This window comes from Aptenodytes forsteri, unplaced genomic scaffold (assembly GCF_000699145.1).
Source record: "Aptenodytes forsteri isolate BGI_AS27 unplaced genomic scaffold, ASM69914v1 Scaffold128, whole genome shotgun sequence".
Classification (NCBI taxonomy): domain Eukaryota; kingdom Metazoa; phylum Chordata; class Aves; order Sphenisciformes; family Spheniscidae; genus Aptenodytes; species Aptenodytes forsteri.
Window position 1 is genome coordinate 518,193 of NW_008794880.1, and position 19,249 is coordinate 537,441.

Genomic DNA, 19,249 nt, shown 5'->3' on the forward strand with positions numbered 1-19,249 from the left:
GTCACCCACTGCCTGCCTGCAAGAAAGCTGTTCCAAGATGGCAAGTGATTTTCTGGAAATCTTCATGTAACGTATTTTCAGGAGAAGAAAAAGAAATATACCAATGCAAAACATGTACTTATTCTAATAAGAAATGTTATTTCTAACTTCTGCTTCTCTAAAAGAATTTCAAATTTCACTCTCCATCTCTGAAGATCTTGTTTTCGAAGGAGGATCTGCGATTATTCCTGCCAGTAAGGCAAGCTCTCCCCCGAGCTCTGGGAACATTCAGGAAAGCAACATCTATTGAGACAGCACAACTGCTCTCCCACGGTCCTAAAACATTTGGAGTGATGAGCACAAAAGGGGCCAGACAGTCCCATTCATCCGATTTTAATTTGTTTCTTTCAGCTGTTGCACCTTTAAAGATTGTTTGCCATGCCAAGAGTGATTTTTCTGGGATTTGATCCAAAATTCTCCTCATTTCTGGAGCTAGACTGAATTATAGTTAGCGAGTTAGATAATGTGTATCGGAGGGAGCGGGGTTTGCTGCTGTTTCTCTCCTTCCCTCTGCGCCTCGCTGGGGCTGCAGTGCCAGGGGATGGGAGCAATTTCCCGAGGCTCAGCCCTGCAGTGAGACAGCGGAAGAGGCAGCGGGGCAATAAGCCCAGAGGTTATGTTCAGCAGCTCCTCTTCTCCCCATGCACCGGCTCTGTGATGTGGAAGTGTGAGAGAGGGCGAGCCTTGCTGGGGAGAGGTGGAGAAGGCAGCAGAAAATCAGGAGGCACCAACAAACTTCTCAGACCAGCTCAGGGGTGACCAGACCACTGGGGACCCACATTTACCTAACCAGGGCCATGCCTTGGTGTTTTCTAGACTTCTGTTTGTTGTTGTTACTCTCTCCTGGATTCCCTCAGTGTGCCTCCATCCTCCTTGAAGTGCAGTGGCTAAAACTGGATGCTGCCCCATATGAGACCTTGGTGGTGGCTGCGTATGGCACAAAAGTTCCTTCCCATGTGTTACAATACGCTACTTTTATTAAATACTTCCTTTTTTATTTAGGAGAGGGGAGTTCAGTGAAGGGCCACCAAGATGGTCAGGGCTGGAGCACTTGCCCGCTGAGGAGAGGCTGGGGGACCAGGGCTGGCTGGAGAAAAGGCAACTTTGGGTACAAAAACTGAAAGAGGAAAGGTGCTGACAGGATGGCAAGAGAAACTTCCTCCCCAGGAGGACAGGCAAGGCAGGGGACAGGTTGCTCACAGAGGCTGTCCAGTCTCTGTCCTTGGAGGTTTTCAAGACCTGGTTTGATGAAGCCCTGAGCAACCTGGTCTCATCTCACAGCTGATCCTGCTTTGATCTGGGGTTGGAATGGAAACTTCTTGAGCTCCCTTCCAACTTGAATTATCCTGTGATTTATTTGCTTATTCTTTTGCAAGACCACTGTATTTAATTTGAAGTATATTAAAACTTCCAAAACTTTTTGTGTCCTCTCCCCACCTCCCTGTTAAATTGCTCTTCTAATTTATTTGCTATTTTATTTATTTAATTTGCTATTTATTTATTTAATCTTACTTTCCCAAGGACTACTCTTGTCTTACTGAATTTCACCTGACTGATTTCTGTAGTTCATCAAATCCATTTTCAGTTCTTACCCTGTTCTGGGAAGTCCTTGACTCCTGGATCCTCCCCAGAGAGCCTGAGCTCTCCTCCAAGCCACAGCATGGAGCAGGTCATTGCAGATTCCCTTGGTGTGTTCCAGTCCACTTGTGCTTCAATACCAATAATTATTCTCTAAATGTGCATTTCAACTTCTCGTGCAACCACTGCATTTTGACTGAAGCTAGTTTGTGTATGGGGCACGTCATGTGTCACTGCATCAGGAGTCGCACCATCGGTGTCCAAGTTCTGCTGGGCTTCTCTTTGCGGCTGCTGATTTAGTCAGCCAGTTTTCCAACAAAGGAAGGAAATTTGTTCTGAGGTGATTCATACTGAACAACCTCATTATAAACATCTTGAGTTTTTCTTGGCCCATAGAAGCTCTGTCGGGTAACACATGGCAGGCAAGATCATGCTTTTTCTTTGTTATCCTCCATAGATATAGATCTATGCAGATATGCGCACATATTCCTAAGTGTTTATTTCAGGTGGCCAGGAGCAAAGTCAGAAGGTCTCATAGTCCATGAGGACTAGGGGATGGTGACTGGATTTTTAAACAGTTTTTCTAGTAACTTGCTGGTCCCTGCAGTTAGGCTGGCTATAACTTTCCAAATCTTCCTTTTCTCCCATCTTAAATATTCCTTTAGCCCTTCTTTGGTCCCTTCAGTATCTTCTATGACTTTCCAAGGATAATTGCTCCTACTTTAGGTAAATCTTTGACATCTCCTAAAGAGCTATCGAATGAAGTTCATTGAGCTGTGCTGAATACATCAGGACTGCCTTCCACCCAGCTCCTATTCCTTCTGCATATGCTGTCCATGTATTCTTTTCTGTTGCTTTCCTCCTTTCTTCTCCTTAGAAAGTATATAATTTCCGTGATCAATTTTATGGTTTGTGATCACTTTCAGTAGAGTTACTTTCTGTCTTCAGATTATAGAATCATAGAATAGTTGGGTTGGAAGGAACCTCTAAAGGTCATCTAGTCCAGCCCCCCTGCTGTGGGCAGGGACATCTTCCACTAGATTAGGTTGCTCAGAGCCCTGTCCAACTTATCAACCCCCCCCCCAATTTTCAACCAAGTCTTCCATGTCTATAGGGATGAAGCCTAAAGTAAGTTCTTCTTAGATAATTTTGTTCACCTTATGAAACACTTAAGTTCTCTCCAACACAGCCCACGACCTTGAAGACCTGTATATGTACTGTCCTACAGATTTTCCAGTAAATATGAGTAATTAGAAAGACTTGAAGCAGGTGGAAATGTGCAAACACTTTGTAACATGATTGGCTACTGACTTTACAACAGGTGTCTGAAGTAATTATACCCTATTGTTTTCTGTCACAGAGGAAGTTAGCAAGAAGAATAAGAAATAGTGAATGTGTTTTCTTGAAATCAAGCAGGTTAAGTTAAATAAATAGGAGAAGTGAAAATGTCCTTAATTATTTTAAAAGACAGTTATGAAGTGATTAGGAGACCATTGCAGACCTGCAATTGCTGGGAAGGGAAGGGAGATGGATGAGTGGAGAGCCCGTAACATGGACCCTCGCCTCCCTCCCTCTCACACCATTAACCAGCCACCTGTATCATGGGTAGCAGATGGCAGGAGGTGTGCAGGCCATTCCCTTTCCCCCTTCCTTTGCCCCTCCTGCACATCAGAGTTGTGTCCCACAGTGACTAGGCGGGGAAATCTTTTATGCATGGGACGTCTATAGCTGTCACAAAAATGTGGTATCATGATAGCAGATTCTTGTTGCGATGTTACTCGTATGCATTTATCTTTTGGGAAGAATGAGATAAGCGCATGTTTGATACTAATCAGGCAATAACTGATGCTATTTTTTTGCTTCTCTTTACCGTATTACTTAGGAAAATGTTCTTTGTTAAACTCTCTTTTTCACAGAAGCTCTGTGTCAGTGGTATTAAGTACCCAAGTGTATTTGTGTTTATTATGGTGGAAGTGCATGCACAGATTGAATTATTTTCCTTCTTTTTGAGGGCATATGTTTTGGGAGCTGAAAATTATGCGTGTTTGAAGCCTAATCCCAATTCTCCCTCCTACTGCCTATTTTCTGGCCTCAGACACTCATTTAACCTTTTTCCTTTCCTTGGTTCCTTCCTCTTCAGCACGGGGGTATGCAACTTTAAGTATTTCTCCTGGGGATTTCAGAATTCATTAAAAAATTTCAGCACTTTGAAGACATAAAATATGTATATAGTAAATGCTAAATATTTTTACAGTGGTGCAAGGAAAAGGTTGGTTTGTGAATTTGAATTCATTACCTTCTGTAAAATTATTGTTCCTTCAGTACTGCATTTCAGTACCTTAGTCATTCAAACATTAATGAGTGCAGAACTGAGTAATGAGTTTTGCACTGCTGCCCTTCTGACTGGGCATTCATACGGTTGTGGGAAATTCTCGGTCTCTGCTGGTCCGCTTGATTTATCATTGATTTAATAAACCAAGTCACCTGTATTTAAAGATAATATAGCTTAATCCCAGATCTTCCAAACCTTTAATTCTGGAGGTAGGTCTGTGTGATGGGGGCAGTTCACTTGAACAGTCCTTGGAGCAGAGACCTGGACCCAGAACTTGCCTCTTGCAGGTGGGTGCTCCAAACATCTGCTTTTAAGCACTCTTCTTTCTCCAAAGAATTAAAAATAGTAAGAAGGGCTTCCCTTCATTTATAAAAGGGGTTGAAGACAGCCTATCTTCTGCTGCTTTAACCTGTGAAAGAGGAAGGTGAAATACATAGGTGTGAATTCTCCCAGAGGAGGGCACCAAATTGAGAGCTCCCAACTCTTGGGGGAGTGCGCTAACCTGTGAGTTTATGTTTCGGAGAAGATGAGCTGGGGAGGGAGGGGCAGGGTGGGTACCATTAGCGTGTGTAAGAAAGGATTGATTCCCTGCCCTTTTTTAAAATGGTGAAACTTAAAGCTTGCATACACAGTTGCTGCAGTGTCACGTTACCTGTTCCTGAGTTAGCACCAAAGCAGACGATAGACGTATCTGGTGTATTTATGCGTTTACATGCTGCAGCACGGTAGGGCCACTATTGCAGCATCGCCGTGTCAGTGCAGCAGCTGTGCCACTCTGCGGCTGAGGCAGCGCTGCCAGGAGAGCCCCACACACCTCCGCTGTGCGGGGACAGGCCCCAGCTCCCGGCTGATCTGGCCGAGGCACCACACCACTCCCTAAAGGCAAGTCCTCAGGAGGGGCAGGATTTAAGGATACACCTTCGTCTGCAGAATACCAAGATGGTGAGAACCGGCTGTACGATATGACAGCATCACGGCAACCCCATACCAGCACCACTAGCGCCAGGGAGAAATAAAACATCTGCTAGCGTACAGTACCATGCTGCCTTATCTTACTCCTTTCAGGACCTCAGCAAGTGTGTCCAAATAGCACTGCAGTATGTTTTTGTGATTACCAGATGCTTGGGGATGCTGCGCTGGCGTGGAAATGCCTTCTCTTTTACTCTTCTCTTGAAAAGCAGAAGCACAACCTCCTGCCATGGATTCCCATTCAGGAATCCCCCCCAGGCAAACAAATGTAGGCATCACGGTGATGGGTATGGCCGGAGCATCCAGAAGACAGTTTGCTTGACATACAGAAAAAAAAGGTCCTTAGTGCCAACCAGTGCAACGTCCTAATAATGGCACAGCAGAAGTAGCTGGAGCAGTGTTTGCTACTGGCCTCACACTGAGAGTACACGTTCATCACATGGAGGAGGACTGTTTTGTAGCAAGTTGCAGAGGATGAGGTAGAAGACTGTGAAACAAAGTCAAAATTTGTATTAGCTAATGCTATCAACATGTAGAGCCCTGCGCATCACAAAGGAGGAGCAAATAACTTTGAAAACAAGATGGGGAGAAGAAATTAAGCAGATACAGGAAAGTTTAAGAATTACTGAAGCTGGGGGAAGGGATGTGTGCACATGCATTTCAAATCATTAAGGAAATAAGGGACAATTAACAACATTAGGCAGCCACCAGCCTGTCTGGCAGCGCTCGGTAGTCAGTCCAGAAGATGCCAGCCTGCCCTGACAGTAACCAGAAGTGATAACCTAGTCTGTCACCAGCCAGGCAGCCAGGTTTCAGGCTGCAAAAGGTAAGAGCAAGAGCCGTATTTCTAAGAGGAGTTGCACTTCTTTGGGTCGTTTTAAGCATCGGTGCTAAATTCCTGCTGCTGCTGCTGCTGACAAGAACCAGCAATGCACATTCTCGCTGTTCTTAAATTACTGATATATTAATTGCTATCTATTCTGGATGCTGCAGTTGCATTTTTCATGCGTGTTTATTGCCTTTTGTTTCTGCCTGCCGAAGATACTGTGGGCAGATCCTACGTCTGATGCTTTGTTTTAGTTGCCTGGCTACTGTAAAATGTTATCTTAGCTTTTGCTGAGGTGTCACAGATGCTTTCTTGATGAGTGTCCAAACAAGGAAATATGTAAAAGATGCTGGTGAATGCTATGCTTGCCTAGTTCTGTTGCTTTTGCTAGAGATGCTACAGTATGCTTACTTTGCTTTGCTACTACAGACTATCTGTAAAATAGCGTAGAAGGGAGACTAAAACCTTTCATTTATACAGCGGAGTCATGGTCAATACCAAAGGTAATATTATCTGTATCCTTGCCTGCAAAGGAACTGTTGTTGGAAGGAGATGGTGGGCAACTGCTTCACTTAATTGCAATGAATTCTTTTCTGGTAATCGTTACAAAGAAAACGTATTTTTCCTGTTGACTGTATTGCCAGATTTTTCCCTTCCTCTCTCTCTGAGAAAGTCTCCAACAGAGAGAGATTTAAATCTCACACTTAATTGGGATGTTGACTTCAAACTTCCCTGCCAAAAACTGAAAGTAACCAATATTTCTTCTGCTCTCTGCATTTTCTGTTTATGCCTGCATAACTTTATCTTTTTACATCGCCAGCACTTCTGACTAAATTGTTTTCTTGTACTCACAGTTTGAAACCTCTTCTAAAGTCTCTGAATAAGCTATGTTTCCTTCCAGTCAGTCCAAAAATATTTTGCCAGCAAATAAATAAAAAATTACTTTTAACAGCTGTTTTACTTCCTTCTTTAATGTTATTGCAAGCCTTTTCTTAATTATTCTTGCCTTTTGGCAGTTGCGGTGCATTAATATTTACAAGATGAGATGTAGTTTTCTGTTTATATTAGCAGTCCTCTGTCTGTGAGATCTGGACCAACCAGAATGCAGGATATCCTTTCTCATCGATTCATCAGGTTCATAATGTAAGATACAGTGATAAATGGCTATGTTGTCACTCTATGAATGTACAGTCTGTTGCCGTGGTGTTATCTACGGGTGTCACGTCGCTGAAATGACAAAAAAAGTTCGCAACTTGTCCGCCCTCTTTTGGGATTATGTGTGCGCGCATTCGTGTATCATGCCGTGTGGTTAGCATCTGTTGGCTGTATGGTGTACATACAGGACGTGGGGGGGATTGCCAGCAGCAGTCTCGCTCAGGGGGAGCTTTGACTTCTGTTCCTGATGCTTTTGTTTGCACACTTTTCCAAAGCAAGAAACCGTGTAAACAGCTCCGTTTGCACAGTTTCACCCCCACAATGTGTTGTGCTGCCCTTTCTGTGTTAATCTATAGGCTTTGCCTAGCTGAGGAGCACACCGTGTTTGCAGAGGCCCTTTTGGGTAATTAGAGGTAACGCTGATGGTGCTCTGAATTTTCATCACTTCTGTGACAGAGGCACATCTGCTGTGCACGTGAGAGCAAACCTGGTGATCCGTATTGCAGCGTGGTAAGGACGACAGCCAGTCATTCAGATTTCACTAAGCATAGTATTTCAGAGGAGCTGTAGATTTCTCCTGATTTCTGTCATATAACTGTCTTCTTGGAGCATTTCTGCCAGAGAGGGGCCATTTTGGCTACCGAGTTTTAGAAGCTTGTAAAATGTAAGTACGCCACGAACCTCTTTCCATTATTTCAAAAGCCAAAGATATAAGGAGCTAAAAAAACTTCTCTCACTCTAGGAATTAAAATGTAAGCAAATAATGAGGATTTGGCTGGTCCACAGAACACTTAAAATTCTTATAGGGAGAAAATTATTAGTTTTTCAGCCAGAAGCGTTGTATCTATGTGTGCTCAAATTTATTGTTGTCATGGTGACTAATGCACGTTACCATAACTAGGCATGAGGCTTTAACAGGTGAAAAGTTATAAGATGTGGTCCTTGTTAAAAATGACTACCTTCAAGCCACTCAAAACCAGGCCTTTTTTTTTTTTTTCCCCCCCTGTAGCATGGAGGGGTTTTAACTTGACATTTTTATAAAAAGATGAGGCAGATGTTAGGTTTTATAGAAGTTGTATTGAGATTACTTCTTACCCATGACTACCTCTGCATCCAGATGCCTTTAATGTGAGTCAAATACAGTTTCAGAGAATGGGATGAGATACAAAAATGTGCAACAATTGTAAAAAATTACCTAATAGCAGTAATCTGCTTCTGTAGCTCATTTGACATCAAGCATCTGATCCTTTCTAGAGCACTGAGAAGTGCGCATCTGCCCATTTTCAGGGTTATGAAGCACTGCAAGAGCATGAGATATTGGCCTTTAAGGCTATGACCTTTATGGTTAAAAGTTGTCACTGTAAAAGGATTGAATCTTTACCACTCTGGCACCCGACTTGAGACCGTTTTGTGATTGTAAATTCTTTATCTGCAAAATGTGGAGCAAAAAATCTTCTTTCTCAAGGTGACTGAGGCCAGAAAGTGGAAAGGCACTGGTTAAAGGCATGGGGAGGTTAGAATACTAAAACACAGGCAGTACAGCAAAAACCATGTGATAAATTGCATGGCTGTCTGATGAGCTGTAAAGTTAGATGAGGAATAAATTATCTCTTGCCTTTCTACTTCATCAGAGAGATAAAAATCTCGATACGTGTATTGTGTCATAAAAAATACATAAGCTTAAATGTTTGATTGTTTCTTATAATTGCAAATTAAATCTTCAAACCAGAAAGTCCTTATCCTATCATATCTATTTTTTAAAATGAAATCAAACATTACAGTTGGTACAGCACGGCCATTTATGAACATTTCTATACTGCTTGAGAGTGTTTTAGGTGCTTATGAAGGTCCTGAATCTCAGTACATCACCCATGAGTTGTTCCACACCAATTCCTCAGATTTAGAACTACTAGTAATTCCTATTTTTCTACCCCAGACTTGAGACTTGTCGTTTCAAGTCTTCTCTAGGTCAAAGATGTTCCTACTTTTTATTTTACCTGAAGTTAATTGCCATCATCACATCCTAACTCTCAGAATTTAAGTATCTGACTAGAGTCAGTCAGCTGAGGAGCTCCTTTTCTTCCTGTAGAGGTTTTTAGGCCCAGATTTATGAAAGTATTTAGCTGTCTAAATCTTGTTTAAAAGCCTTTCTTCTCTTTAAAAAAAAAAAAAAGGAAAAAAAGTGCAGGAAATTGCATGGGGAATTTGTTTTTAAGCCTTTTTTTTTTTAAAAAAAAAAAAAAAAGGAAAAAAATGAAAGGAAATTGCATGGGGAGAATGTAATAGGAATTACACTTCTAAACATCTTCATGGATCTGGGCTTTGGAGACTACCCTGTTATAACTCTGTCTAAGTAGGTAATGAATCCTAGCAATAGTATGGTTTTAAAATCTAAGGAGTTTGGTAAGAAACAAAAGGAAAGGAGACCAGAAGCCACTTCTGCTGAATATTAAAAAACACTTATGATACAGTTACAAAAGAAAATTTTATCACTATGTATAACACGTCGTCTTCATCCATCATAGTAATCTATACCTATGATGTTTAATTTTATGCAGCTTTTCTTAGTAGCTGCTCCCTCTACAAGACACACTGAAATACATGAAGGGTCTTCAGGTGCAGTGGTCTGTCAGGAACAGCAGAAATCCCGTGTCTCTGCGTTCCCTTAACCTCAGCTGTATCGCGTGTTTAGATCATTCTAGAGACATGTACAGCAATCTTATCAATTCTGTTTTATCTAATTTAAAAGGAGTAGGTACTAGGATGATTGTATATATGTATAGAGCAATTAATGGATACAAATGAATGGTCTCCACAAAGTCCCTAAGTGTCTCATACACTAGTTTTATTAGCCTGGTTGAAGATTATTTCTCATTTTCTCGTGGTTATTGCTTCCTAGCTCCTTTATAAAATTGAACCAATATGAGAGGTAATCACTGTTCCTCTTGTTACTGCCCTTCATTTACAGACAGAAACAATGCGATTCACCATGTTTTTAATATCTTTCATGTAAAAGGGAGTCAAACTGTAAAACGATGTACTCATTTCACTCATTAGGTACCCTGCTTAATTTGTCAGTACTGTCCATTTTCTGCATGCGAGGAAAGTCACCTGCAGACCAGCGTAACAAAAGGGTTGGAGCACTACCCAGGGTCATTTATTCCATAAAAATTCTGGTCCTACCTCACGGCCATCCCCATGCTTCCTCGGTGGAAAAAACGGTGGTCAAAAGATGTACTTTTATAGCTTCTCTGTCCTGAATTTACTCCTGTTCCATCATAATAACCTTTTGCTAAATGGCTAGGATGAACCTCCTGAGATCTGCTTCCTTACACAGAACATGCAGGAGTGTATCTTTATTAGGAAAAAAAAAAAAAAGGACTATTTCAAGTGGTCTGTTAGCTATGGCCTTGAACAGTTCATGAGAGACAGCTGAGCACACTGAGAATTTGTGATGGGTGCAATCCATCTTCTCTTGTAGTCAAATACAAACTCCACTAGTAAGGATGCAGATCCTTACCCCTTGTAATATGATTGAAACCTTATTTTATAAGGAGAACTGCTACTTAAAGAAATCAAATTCCCATTTCAGATTAAATATGATAGAAGGTTTTTTACACATTAATGGTCAGAAGGATTCATTTCTGTGGATACAGAATGCCAAAAATTGGAGCAATTGCTCCTGCTGCTTTCCTTTCAAAATTTGAGGTTGAAGTCATATCCATAGCATATAGGCAACTTAACTAGGCAAAACAGAAATTACAATACTGTATAATTTGTAGATGTGCTAATAGTGCCAAGATTAACTAGGTTCAACTTGTTTTATGATGTTCACTTGCTTGAAGTTACCATATTGGCAGCGTAATGTTGATGTTTCCAGATTTATCTCTTGCTTTTCATTGCAGAGTTGTGCAAATGTGTGTCATTTCATTATTTTGTGACACATGAAAATGATGTACTTGTTTTGTTTACTCTGTCCTGATTTAATTAGCAGGATGTGATAGTTTGCCAGACTTTTGAATGTCTTGGATAAGAATTTTTTCATGTGTTTTTGATGCTTAACTTCTTTTTGCTTTAAAAGTCTTAGCTTCTAGCCATATTCTGTGTGAAATGCTGATGACAATTCCTTGCCAGCTTCAACACATATTTTAACAATATGACATGCATAGAAAATACACAGAGATAAGTGCAGGTAAAGAAAGAAGTAGCATAATCCAAATTGAAATAATTGTATAGGAGAGGGTAAAATAATTTGAGGGAGAACAAGCAGGGGAAGAAGGAGGATCAGGAAGGAGAAATCTGATCCCCAAAAGACAGAGTGGGCAGGAGAGGGGAATTCAGAGACAGACCAGACCAGACAGGGTAGGGGAGAAGTGGGGCTGGTGACAGAGGGAAGAGGGCTTGGGAAGAGGAGGAGGACTCCATCCATGGGTCATTTTCAGTTAAAGTGAGCTGGCGCTGGTTTGGCAGCATCACTGGTGTTGAGGACATGGGCAGTGTGGGCACATGTGAACGAAAAGTAGGAGAGATCACAGTTAAAAAATAAATAACTTCAAAATAATATTTTTTTTTGCATGGGTGCGCAAGGTGGAAGGAGCCCCCAAGGGCCCAGAGGTCAGTCCAGGTCCAATAAAGCCATGTTTGAAAATACACAATGGCAGGTGAGACCCAGACCAGCATTGCCATGCTGGGGGCATTCCTGTACCAATGCCTGCGTTGGCTCTTTTTGGAAGGGAGAAGAGTGTCCTGTGAAGGGATTTGGCAGCAAACTGCAGTCCTACCCATGTTCTCTGAGGCCTTTGAGGAAAGAGGGGAGATGACAGCTCAGGAAGGCAATCACCTATATCAATGAGAATGATGAATGTGGAAGGGCAATGTTAGTAACTCTACAGTGAGACATCAAGAGAAGGTGATCAAAGTAAATATTCATAAAGAGATTAAAGAATGCCTCATATATTTGAAGAATGTATAATAAGTCTTCAGATCAAAGCAAAGTCTCAGTTATTTAGCCATTTAGGAAAGTTAGTTATTGGTTATATGTGCTGGATAATGGAAGACATTAACTGTGTAGAAAAGCTTGTAAAACACATAGCGGAATTTGTGGATGGCATTTTTGTGCATCTCATGATTTTTTTCCAAGTGCTCTCATCCTCATATATGTATTGTAAACAGTTATTTTTAAGGAACATTTCCAGTGCCAAATGGTTTTATTCTCAAAGCAAATAGATTTAATTAAAGCCTCATTAAACACTACAGTAGATGACTTTGTATTATAAATTAAATCACGAAAAATGTTGTAGGAGTTGTATTCCCTTATTTTAGTAACATGGCTCTATGTGTAGAAAAAAAATTATTGCTAATTGAGCACAACAATGGAGGGCTACTTTATAGCGAATTTGTCTGCAACTTCTCTTACATCTCCAACAACTGTGATTTTCAGACAGGAGACTGGGGAGAGCCTTCAATTACCTTGCGACCTCCAAATGAAGCCACAGCATCAACGCCTGTACAATATTGGCAACATCATCCAGAGAAACTCATCTTCCAGTCATGCGATTATAAAGCATTTGTAAGTGTTGATAAATTTAGTGGTTTGATTTGGCGTAGATATATTAATCTTAGGTTTTGATAGACTGTTGTTTTTTTTCATTTATATTTTTTCAGTCACTTTTAATGAGACTGTCCACTGCCTCTGAAATACTGTAATTGTAATAAATGAGAAACAAGGATGCACAGTACTTTTTGCTATTAATTTTGTGATGTATTGCAGTTCATGTAGCAGTAGTGTTAGAGAAATGACACTGAATAAGTGGCTAAGTGTTGTAGAAGTGACAGAGAGAGCAAACACCCGTACTTCTCATCTGTCACAAATCCCTGTCTAGTACTTGTGGAAAAATAATAAATCATAATATGGGATCTTCATGCCTACCTTAATGCTGTGTACACAGTACTTAAAGTAGGTATTGCCTTGCCTGAATTTTATACACCTGTTTTGGGGGAAGGAAGCTAGGGAAGATGGAGATCAGGGTCCTGAAGCAGTGTTTTCCATCCATGGGACAAGGGAACATTCAAACCTCTCCCAAATTGGTGACTACTTGAAGTACCTGTAGCAGTCAGTTCCTTCAGGGCAGGGAGTATTTATTTTTACTTCCTGATAGCTGTAACCAATTCCCACTTTCCGTCCCTGGAGAAACAGAGCCTCCCTTTACAGCTAAAGACAATTAGTGTTCTTCGGCTGTTATAAACGCTTGTGAAGGAGAGGAAGGTCTCCTGAAGTACAGAAAGTCATATTGGAAGACTTTGTTTTTTAAATGAAAAACACTTTTCTGAAGCCTTGAGTTCCCGGCAACAGGGCTGGGGGGCTGGTGCTTCTGGTGAGCTGAAGAAGTGCTTCAGCCCAGCTATTTAAACTCTTACATTTCCCCTTCCGACTTTGCTGGAAAGCACTGTTGAAGTTGCTGAAGGTGCTTCCTAGACCACTGTGTCCTCTTCAGAGGTGGCCACCTAATGAAGCAAGGCTGACTTATTTTACAAAGGACAGGGGCTCAGTAGTTGTAGTGCCTTTAGCATAATAGCTGGGGGTTAACCACTTGTCCAGGACATGGGTTTTAGATCCTCTTCACCATAATAGCTAATAGCTAATAAGCTAATAGCTGATTAGCTAATAGCTAATAGCATAATAGCATAATAGCTGGGGATATAACAATAACCACTTGTCCAGGACATGGGTTTTAGATCCTCTTCACCTGAAGAAGCTTGGATCCTTAGTGCTTTTTAGGATAATGCTCTGTTCACCAGACACTGGAGCATTTTGGGGCAAAGTTGAGGGCTGATGGACCTGATTTAAGTCATATCCAGAAAAGTAGGAGTTAGAGACAGTGCAGGTGAGGGAGAGCTTGGCTCCCACTGAGGAGGGACAGAAGGGGTGTTACAGGCCTGTCTTGCTGGAGCAAGTCTGTATCCTTCATCAGACCTTCATGGGGTAGAAATTGCCATGAATGCAGTGATTGTCCCTGGACAGTGACTAGAACCTCTGCCTTCCTCAGCAAGTCCCAGTCAAGGTCCAGTTCGCCTGCTCTCAGTCTTGCTCTCCTTCTTATGCAGCACCTCAAATTGAAAAGGAAGCTTAGTGATTTCTAGTTCTTCAAATATTTTTCATAGTTTCCAATAAAGTGAACAGGTTTATCTCAAGAGTGCCTCTTATCTCATTACTTGATCCAGCAGTAAATTCATAATCAGATGTAACCTTTGTAGTAGATTGGAAAGAGTGTGGATCATTAAAGAAATGAAGTTGGGATGACCAGGAATATCCAAGTTACTAGTGATTAAGGAAACACCGTCCTTTCCTAAGGACCGTGCGTCACTGCATTGTCTCAGCTCCTTGAGCTGTATTGACCTCAGCTTTACAGAGTAAAACCCTGGCTTGGAAGTTATAATGGGGGCAGCTTTCATTGTATGGCACATCGCTCAATTGAATTGTTGGATGTCCTCTACGTCACTCCCACATGCTCTGGGTCTTTGAGGAGGAACATTTCCAAAAGTACAGCAAGTCAAAGAAAAGCAAACTTCCCACCTAGAATTTCAGATTTTTCTGACAACTAAATTGGACAGTACCTCTGTGATTTGTCTATTCCACAGTTCACCCTGGGAAGCATTTCTGAATGCCTGCAGCTGAGGCTTTTTGCTGCTGTGCAGATGGGACAGGAGCTGCCCATCTCCTCTTTCTTCCTCTTGTTCTGCCATGAGCTCAAAAGCACTTGTTTTTTGCCTGATGCCTGACCGACTGGTAGCTTTCAAGGAAATACCAATTTGTTGTGCCGTAGTCTATAAAAAAACCGATAAAATAAAAAAATTTGAAGAAATTAATTGCCTCCTTCCCAAAGAAGGCTAAGGATGCCAAAGGTGTCAGACAGCAGGATCCGGAGAAAGAGACAGTTCAACTCAAGATGCTTTTTGTTAATTTTCTAATTTCAGAGCTTGCTTTAAATTCGTTGCTCTTCTGCAAGGGTGATATCAAGCCATCCCATCAAATTAATGCCCAAAGCCCTTGGGGGCTTCATGTCACCATCGAGCCCCCAGCTGGAGTTGCAGCTGCTTGGTTTATGAATCTTTCAGATCTGCAGTCCTCCAGGAATGCCTTTCATTTGTTCCTTTCTGCTTGTGCTTATCTGCTAGTGTTGGTGTTGCTCACCCTTCCATTTATAATGCCCTGTAAAGTGTTTCTCACTAAATACCATGTTGGCTACTGTCTACATTGAAATATTTATGTGTTTTCTTGCAGGTCAGAGACATCTGTGGTACACAGTGTGAACTGAAGGCTTTAAAGAAAATATCTCAGTTTAGGTCAGGACACCAGAGAGTTGAACCAGTACACTTTCTGTTCAGTTCCAGCTTGCGTTCAGCTGTAACTGAAGTTATTTTTTTATAGGTTCTTGTTTAAGATGAAGCTGGTTCACTATCTGGTTGGGTCAGCTTAGGCTGTTTCCAAGGAGAGTCAGTGTGGTAGAATGAAAGGGGTGAGGCAGCAGTGGTGGGCTGCAGCATCCTCTGGGAAGAGGCTCCTGCCCACGGCGCTTTCTCTCCTCCAGCAGCACTCACCGCGTTCTCACCAGTGGCATGACTTGTCTTCAGCTCTTGTGTTGCTCACTTAGGACTGAAGACTTAAGAGAAGCCATGGCATTGCACTGCAGTGAGAATGCAAAAAGAGATATCTCTGTGCCTGGGGAGGAGATGATGAGGGGTGGCTTGCTGTCCTCTTTCCCCAGTTAACCCAGACTTGCGTGTGACACCATATAGAAATACAGAAACATCCTGTTTGCAGAGCTATACAAACATGTGCGCATCCACAAATCCACACGCCTGTAGCATCTATAGGAGAAATGCAGAGCATGGCTCTCGCACAGCCCTGTTAGCAGTAACAAGACTGCTCGCTGCTAGGCGAGAACGGCAGGGATGATGCAGCCAGCTCCATCCCTGGAGGAGCAGTGCCATTCAAACATGGTGTAGAGAGGTACTGAGACCCCAGAGGAACAAATCCAGAGGAGCATAGCCTACTGTCAGGGTGCAGGAGGGCTCAAACTGCACGTGCCAGCAAGTGACGTAGTGAGGAAGAGGCAGGTAGAAAATGGGATGTGTCAGTGAGGCACTCCTTGCCTTGTGTACCCTCGGAGACGAGCAGGCTCCTCTGAGAGCACGGTGGCTTTCAGCGAGCTGAGCTAGGACCCCAGCCCTCCTTCAGATCAGTAAAGGCTTCAAAATAATAGTTCAGGGTCAGCCTTTTCTTAGGAAGAAATAATGGTTTAAACTAGTTTTCGGTTCAGATTTATTTTCTTTGTTTGCTGACATCGGGCTCTGCTATTTGCACATAAATTAGTTACAGATTGAGTACACAGAGGTTAAGAGCGCTGCTGGCCTTCACGTCTACGTGATTGCACACATAGCAATATGAGTTTGGCAGATGGCAGCTAAAAAAAGCAGATTCTCCATTTTTTAATCAAATGACTTTTTTTAAGGAGGAATCTGATTGAGTACACAGAGGTTAAGAGCGCTGCTGGGGCCTTCACGTACGTGATTGCACACATAGCAATATGAGTTTGGCAGATGGCAGCTAAAAAAAGCAGATTCTCTAATCAAATGACTTTTTTAAGATGGAATCTGTAGTACTTGCTTGTTGTTTGTTGTTTTAAGGTGATAAGCTAGAAGACTTTCAGATATTGTTTCAAAGGGCTCCATCTGATTCAGTACACTTGTTGCTGTGCGTTCCTGTTTCATAGATTGATTAACACACTGGTTTAAATGATTTATCAGAGAACTGCAGAGTAAAAAAACTCTAAAGCAATATATTAAGTTGACTGCTACCACTATGGGTTTTCAGGCATTTTTAGTGCATTTCTGCAGATGTTTGTCTGTTCTGGAATTTTAGTTAAAAAGTTTAATTGATTTTTATTTTAGTATTTAGGTTCTATGCTGGTAAAAGAGTTAAGAGGCACAGAGTCAACACAGGATGCGTGTGCAAAGATGAGGGTAAGTTAGTAAACCTGCTCCTTTCTCTATCATCATAATATTAAATAATATCAACTTGTGATTACTTGTACTGTGCCCTTTTTGCTTTTATAATGTTCCGTTACCCATTTGTTTTCCATTGTCCTTGCATTTACATTGGTATTCAGTAGGAAGTCTGTTCTGTCTTTTATCTTAATTTCAAGTAATACCAAAGTTTAAAGGTAGATTTTTATTTTGCATGTTGTATCTAAGAAAAAAACAAATGTATGCATTATGTTTTCATGTTTCAAAGTACTTTCCACACACTTTAAATGTGCCCATATGGCATTGCTTTTATAAACAGAATTTATAGCTCTTATATGATAATCTGGATTGAATTTACTACGTGAAAATATGTACTAGTAAATATATTAACATGTTACCAAAGCCATTGTTTTTTACATATGGTCTAATCCTACAGTCACATAATCCTATGGATGCTTTTACTCACATGAGTATTCCCATTAATTATGAGTTACTTACATGCTTATTGATTGAAGGATGAAAAGGCATCTAATTCGTTTTCACCTGATGGTGGAAAAGCAGTTAGGTTTCCTTCAAACTGGTAAGAATATGTTTTCCTATGGCTCTTTGGCCTGATACTGGTTTGTAGAAAATTACAATGAGGCTCAGTCTACCTCTAAGAAACATACTGCTGCTGGAAACTCAAAACAAGCCACAGGCCAGCTACACGATTTATTCCCAACTGTAGTTGTAATAAGAATGCACCTGTTCATAGAGATGGCGAACATATCATGCTCTGGCATGATTAATTAATGAAGAATATAATTGTTTGGTAATCTACCAAACATGTAAAATTACATAGATGAATGAGCAAAATCCTTTCTTCTGTGGATCATAAGTCTTTTATGCAAGATGCCTGTGAGCACTAGACGTAGCATTCGGATCAATTAGAAAGCTGGAAGATGTGTAAAATTCATGCAATCAGACAACCATTTCCTATTGATTACATACCTGCAGCACGCAGACTTCCGTACAAGCTGTTTTAGCTAAGGGCTGGCAGTAATTCACGCTTACTAGATTGCCTGAAGATCTATGGCTTTTCAGCTAATTACATGCTAATCATTCCTTACCTGGGCTTAAACTCCTCTAAAAAAAACCCCAACAACCTGACACAGCCGGATCTACAGTCACATACACGTGTTCAGGGGAATTAGTTGAGGCTGCAAGCATACCATCTTCCAATCCAGTTTTCAAACTGTCACACTTAGCAGGTCAATTTTTTAGGCATGTGCCTGTGCAGATCTTAGGGCAGAATTTGACACCATAGTAGTATATGACAACTTCAGTAAGTTATTTGACTGAACTAGGAAACTTAACATCAAAAAAGGTCACTCTAAATAATTTATAGATTTTTTTTTTAAGTAATAAATTTGGCAAATTTAAATTACATACCTGAAAAAATAAATGTTTGAAAACAAATTTAATGTAAAATACAATTTTTCTGTAAAAATAATGGAGTTGCACTAGTAGTCTATAGTGCCATACGGGACACTTATATAACACAGTGATGCAGTTTATATACATTTATTTTTTGCATTCTCTTTTGAAACCATTGTGCTGTGAGAATGTTTATTTTCTGGTTTGAGGGCGTTTTATTGCAAAGAGGTTTGAATAAAACAGTTTTTAATCAGGATTTCATCTATTCTTTCTATGTAGTCCTTTTAATCATATTCCTATTCAAGTCGGAAGAAAAAAAATTGACTTAATGGGAACAGATTATTATTTTAGCATCAGTTTCCCAGTGAGAAAAATGTATCTTTTTCTAAAACTTTCTCCCTCCGGTTGTGTTCTGAACGTTGGTGTCTATGAATTGGGAGTCCAGGCTGTCCTAAGTCATCCTGAAGTTTTGCTGTGATGTTCATTATTGTATTTAAGTACCACTGGGTTGTCATTGAAAATGTGGCTTCTTTTACAGTTACGTTTTACTTTAAATGTACTGAAAGGGACATTTCACTTACAAAAAAGAAGTGAAAAGGTACTGAATTCTGTCCACTCTGTCCAGTGTCTTTAGAGTCAGTAAGATTTTTACATAGGGTTGTGCTAACGTGACAGAGCAACATTTTTTAATTTTACTTCTTTTTTTTTTCATTTTGTTGTGGTTTAACCTCAGTCAGCAACTGAGGACCACACAGCCACTCGCTCACTCCCCCCACCCCCGGTGGGATGGGGGATAGAATCAGAAGAGTAAAAGTGAGAAAACTCATGGGTTGAGATAAAAGCAGTTTAATAATTGAAATAAAATAAAATACTACTACTACTAATAATAGTAATAATAATAAGAATAT

The 19,249-nt window shown here is 40.9% G+C and overlaps 1 protein-coding gene across 3 annotated transcripts in view; it reads left to right on the top strand.

Moving 5' to 3' along the window:
• Window positions 1-19,249, top strand: part of ANKS1B (ankyrin repeat and sterile alpha motif domain containing 1B) — a 450,245-nt gene that overhangs the window by 409,028 nt on the left and 21,968 nt on the right. The window contains exons 6-8 of one of the 3 annotated variants that reach the window (XM_009274671.1): window positions 6,816-6,887; window positions 12,340-12,468; window positions 16,851-16,926. In XM_009274671.1, coding sequence (XP_009272946.1) covers window positions 6,816-6,887; window positions 12,340-12,468; window positions 16,851-16,926 — 277 coding nt within the window. Of the gene's footprint in view, window positions 1-6,812; window positions 6,888-12,339; window positions 12,469-16,850; window positions 16,927-19,249 lie in introns of all 3 variants that reach the window. The other 2 variants (XM_009274673.1, XM_019470850.1) reach the window with 2 other exon arrangements.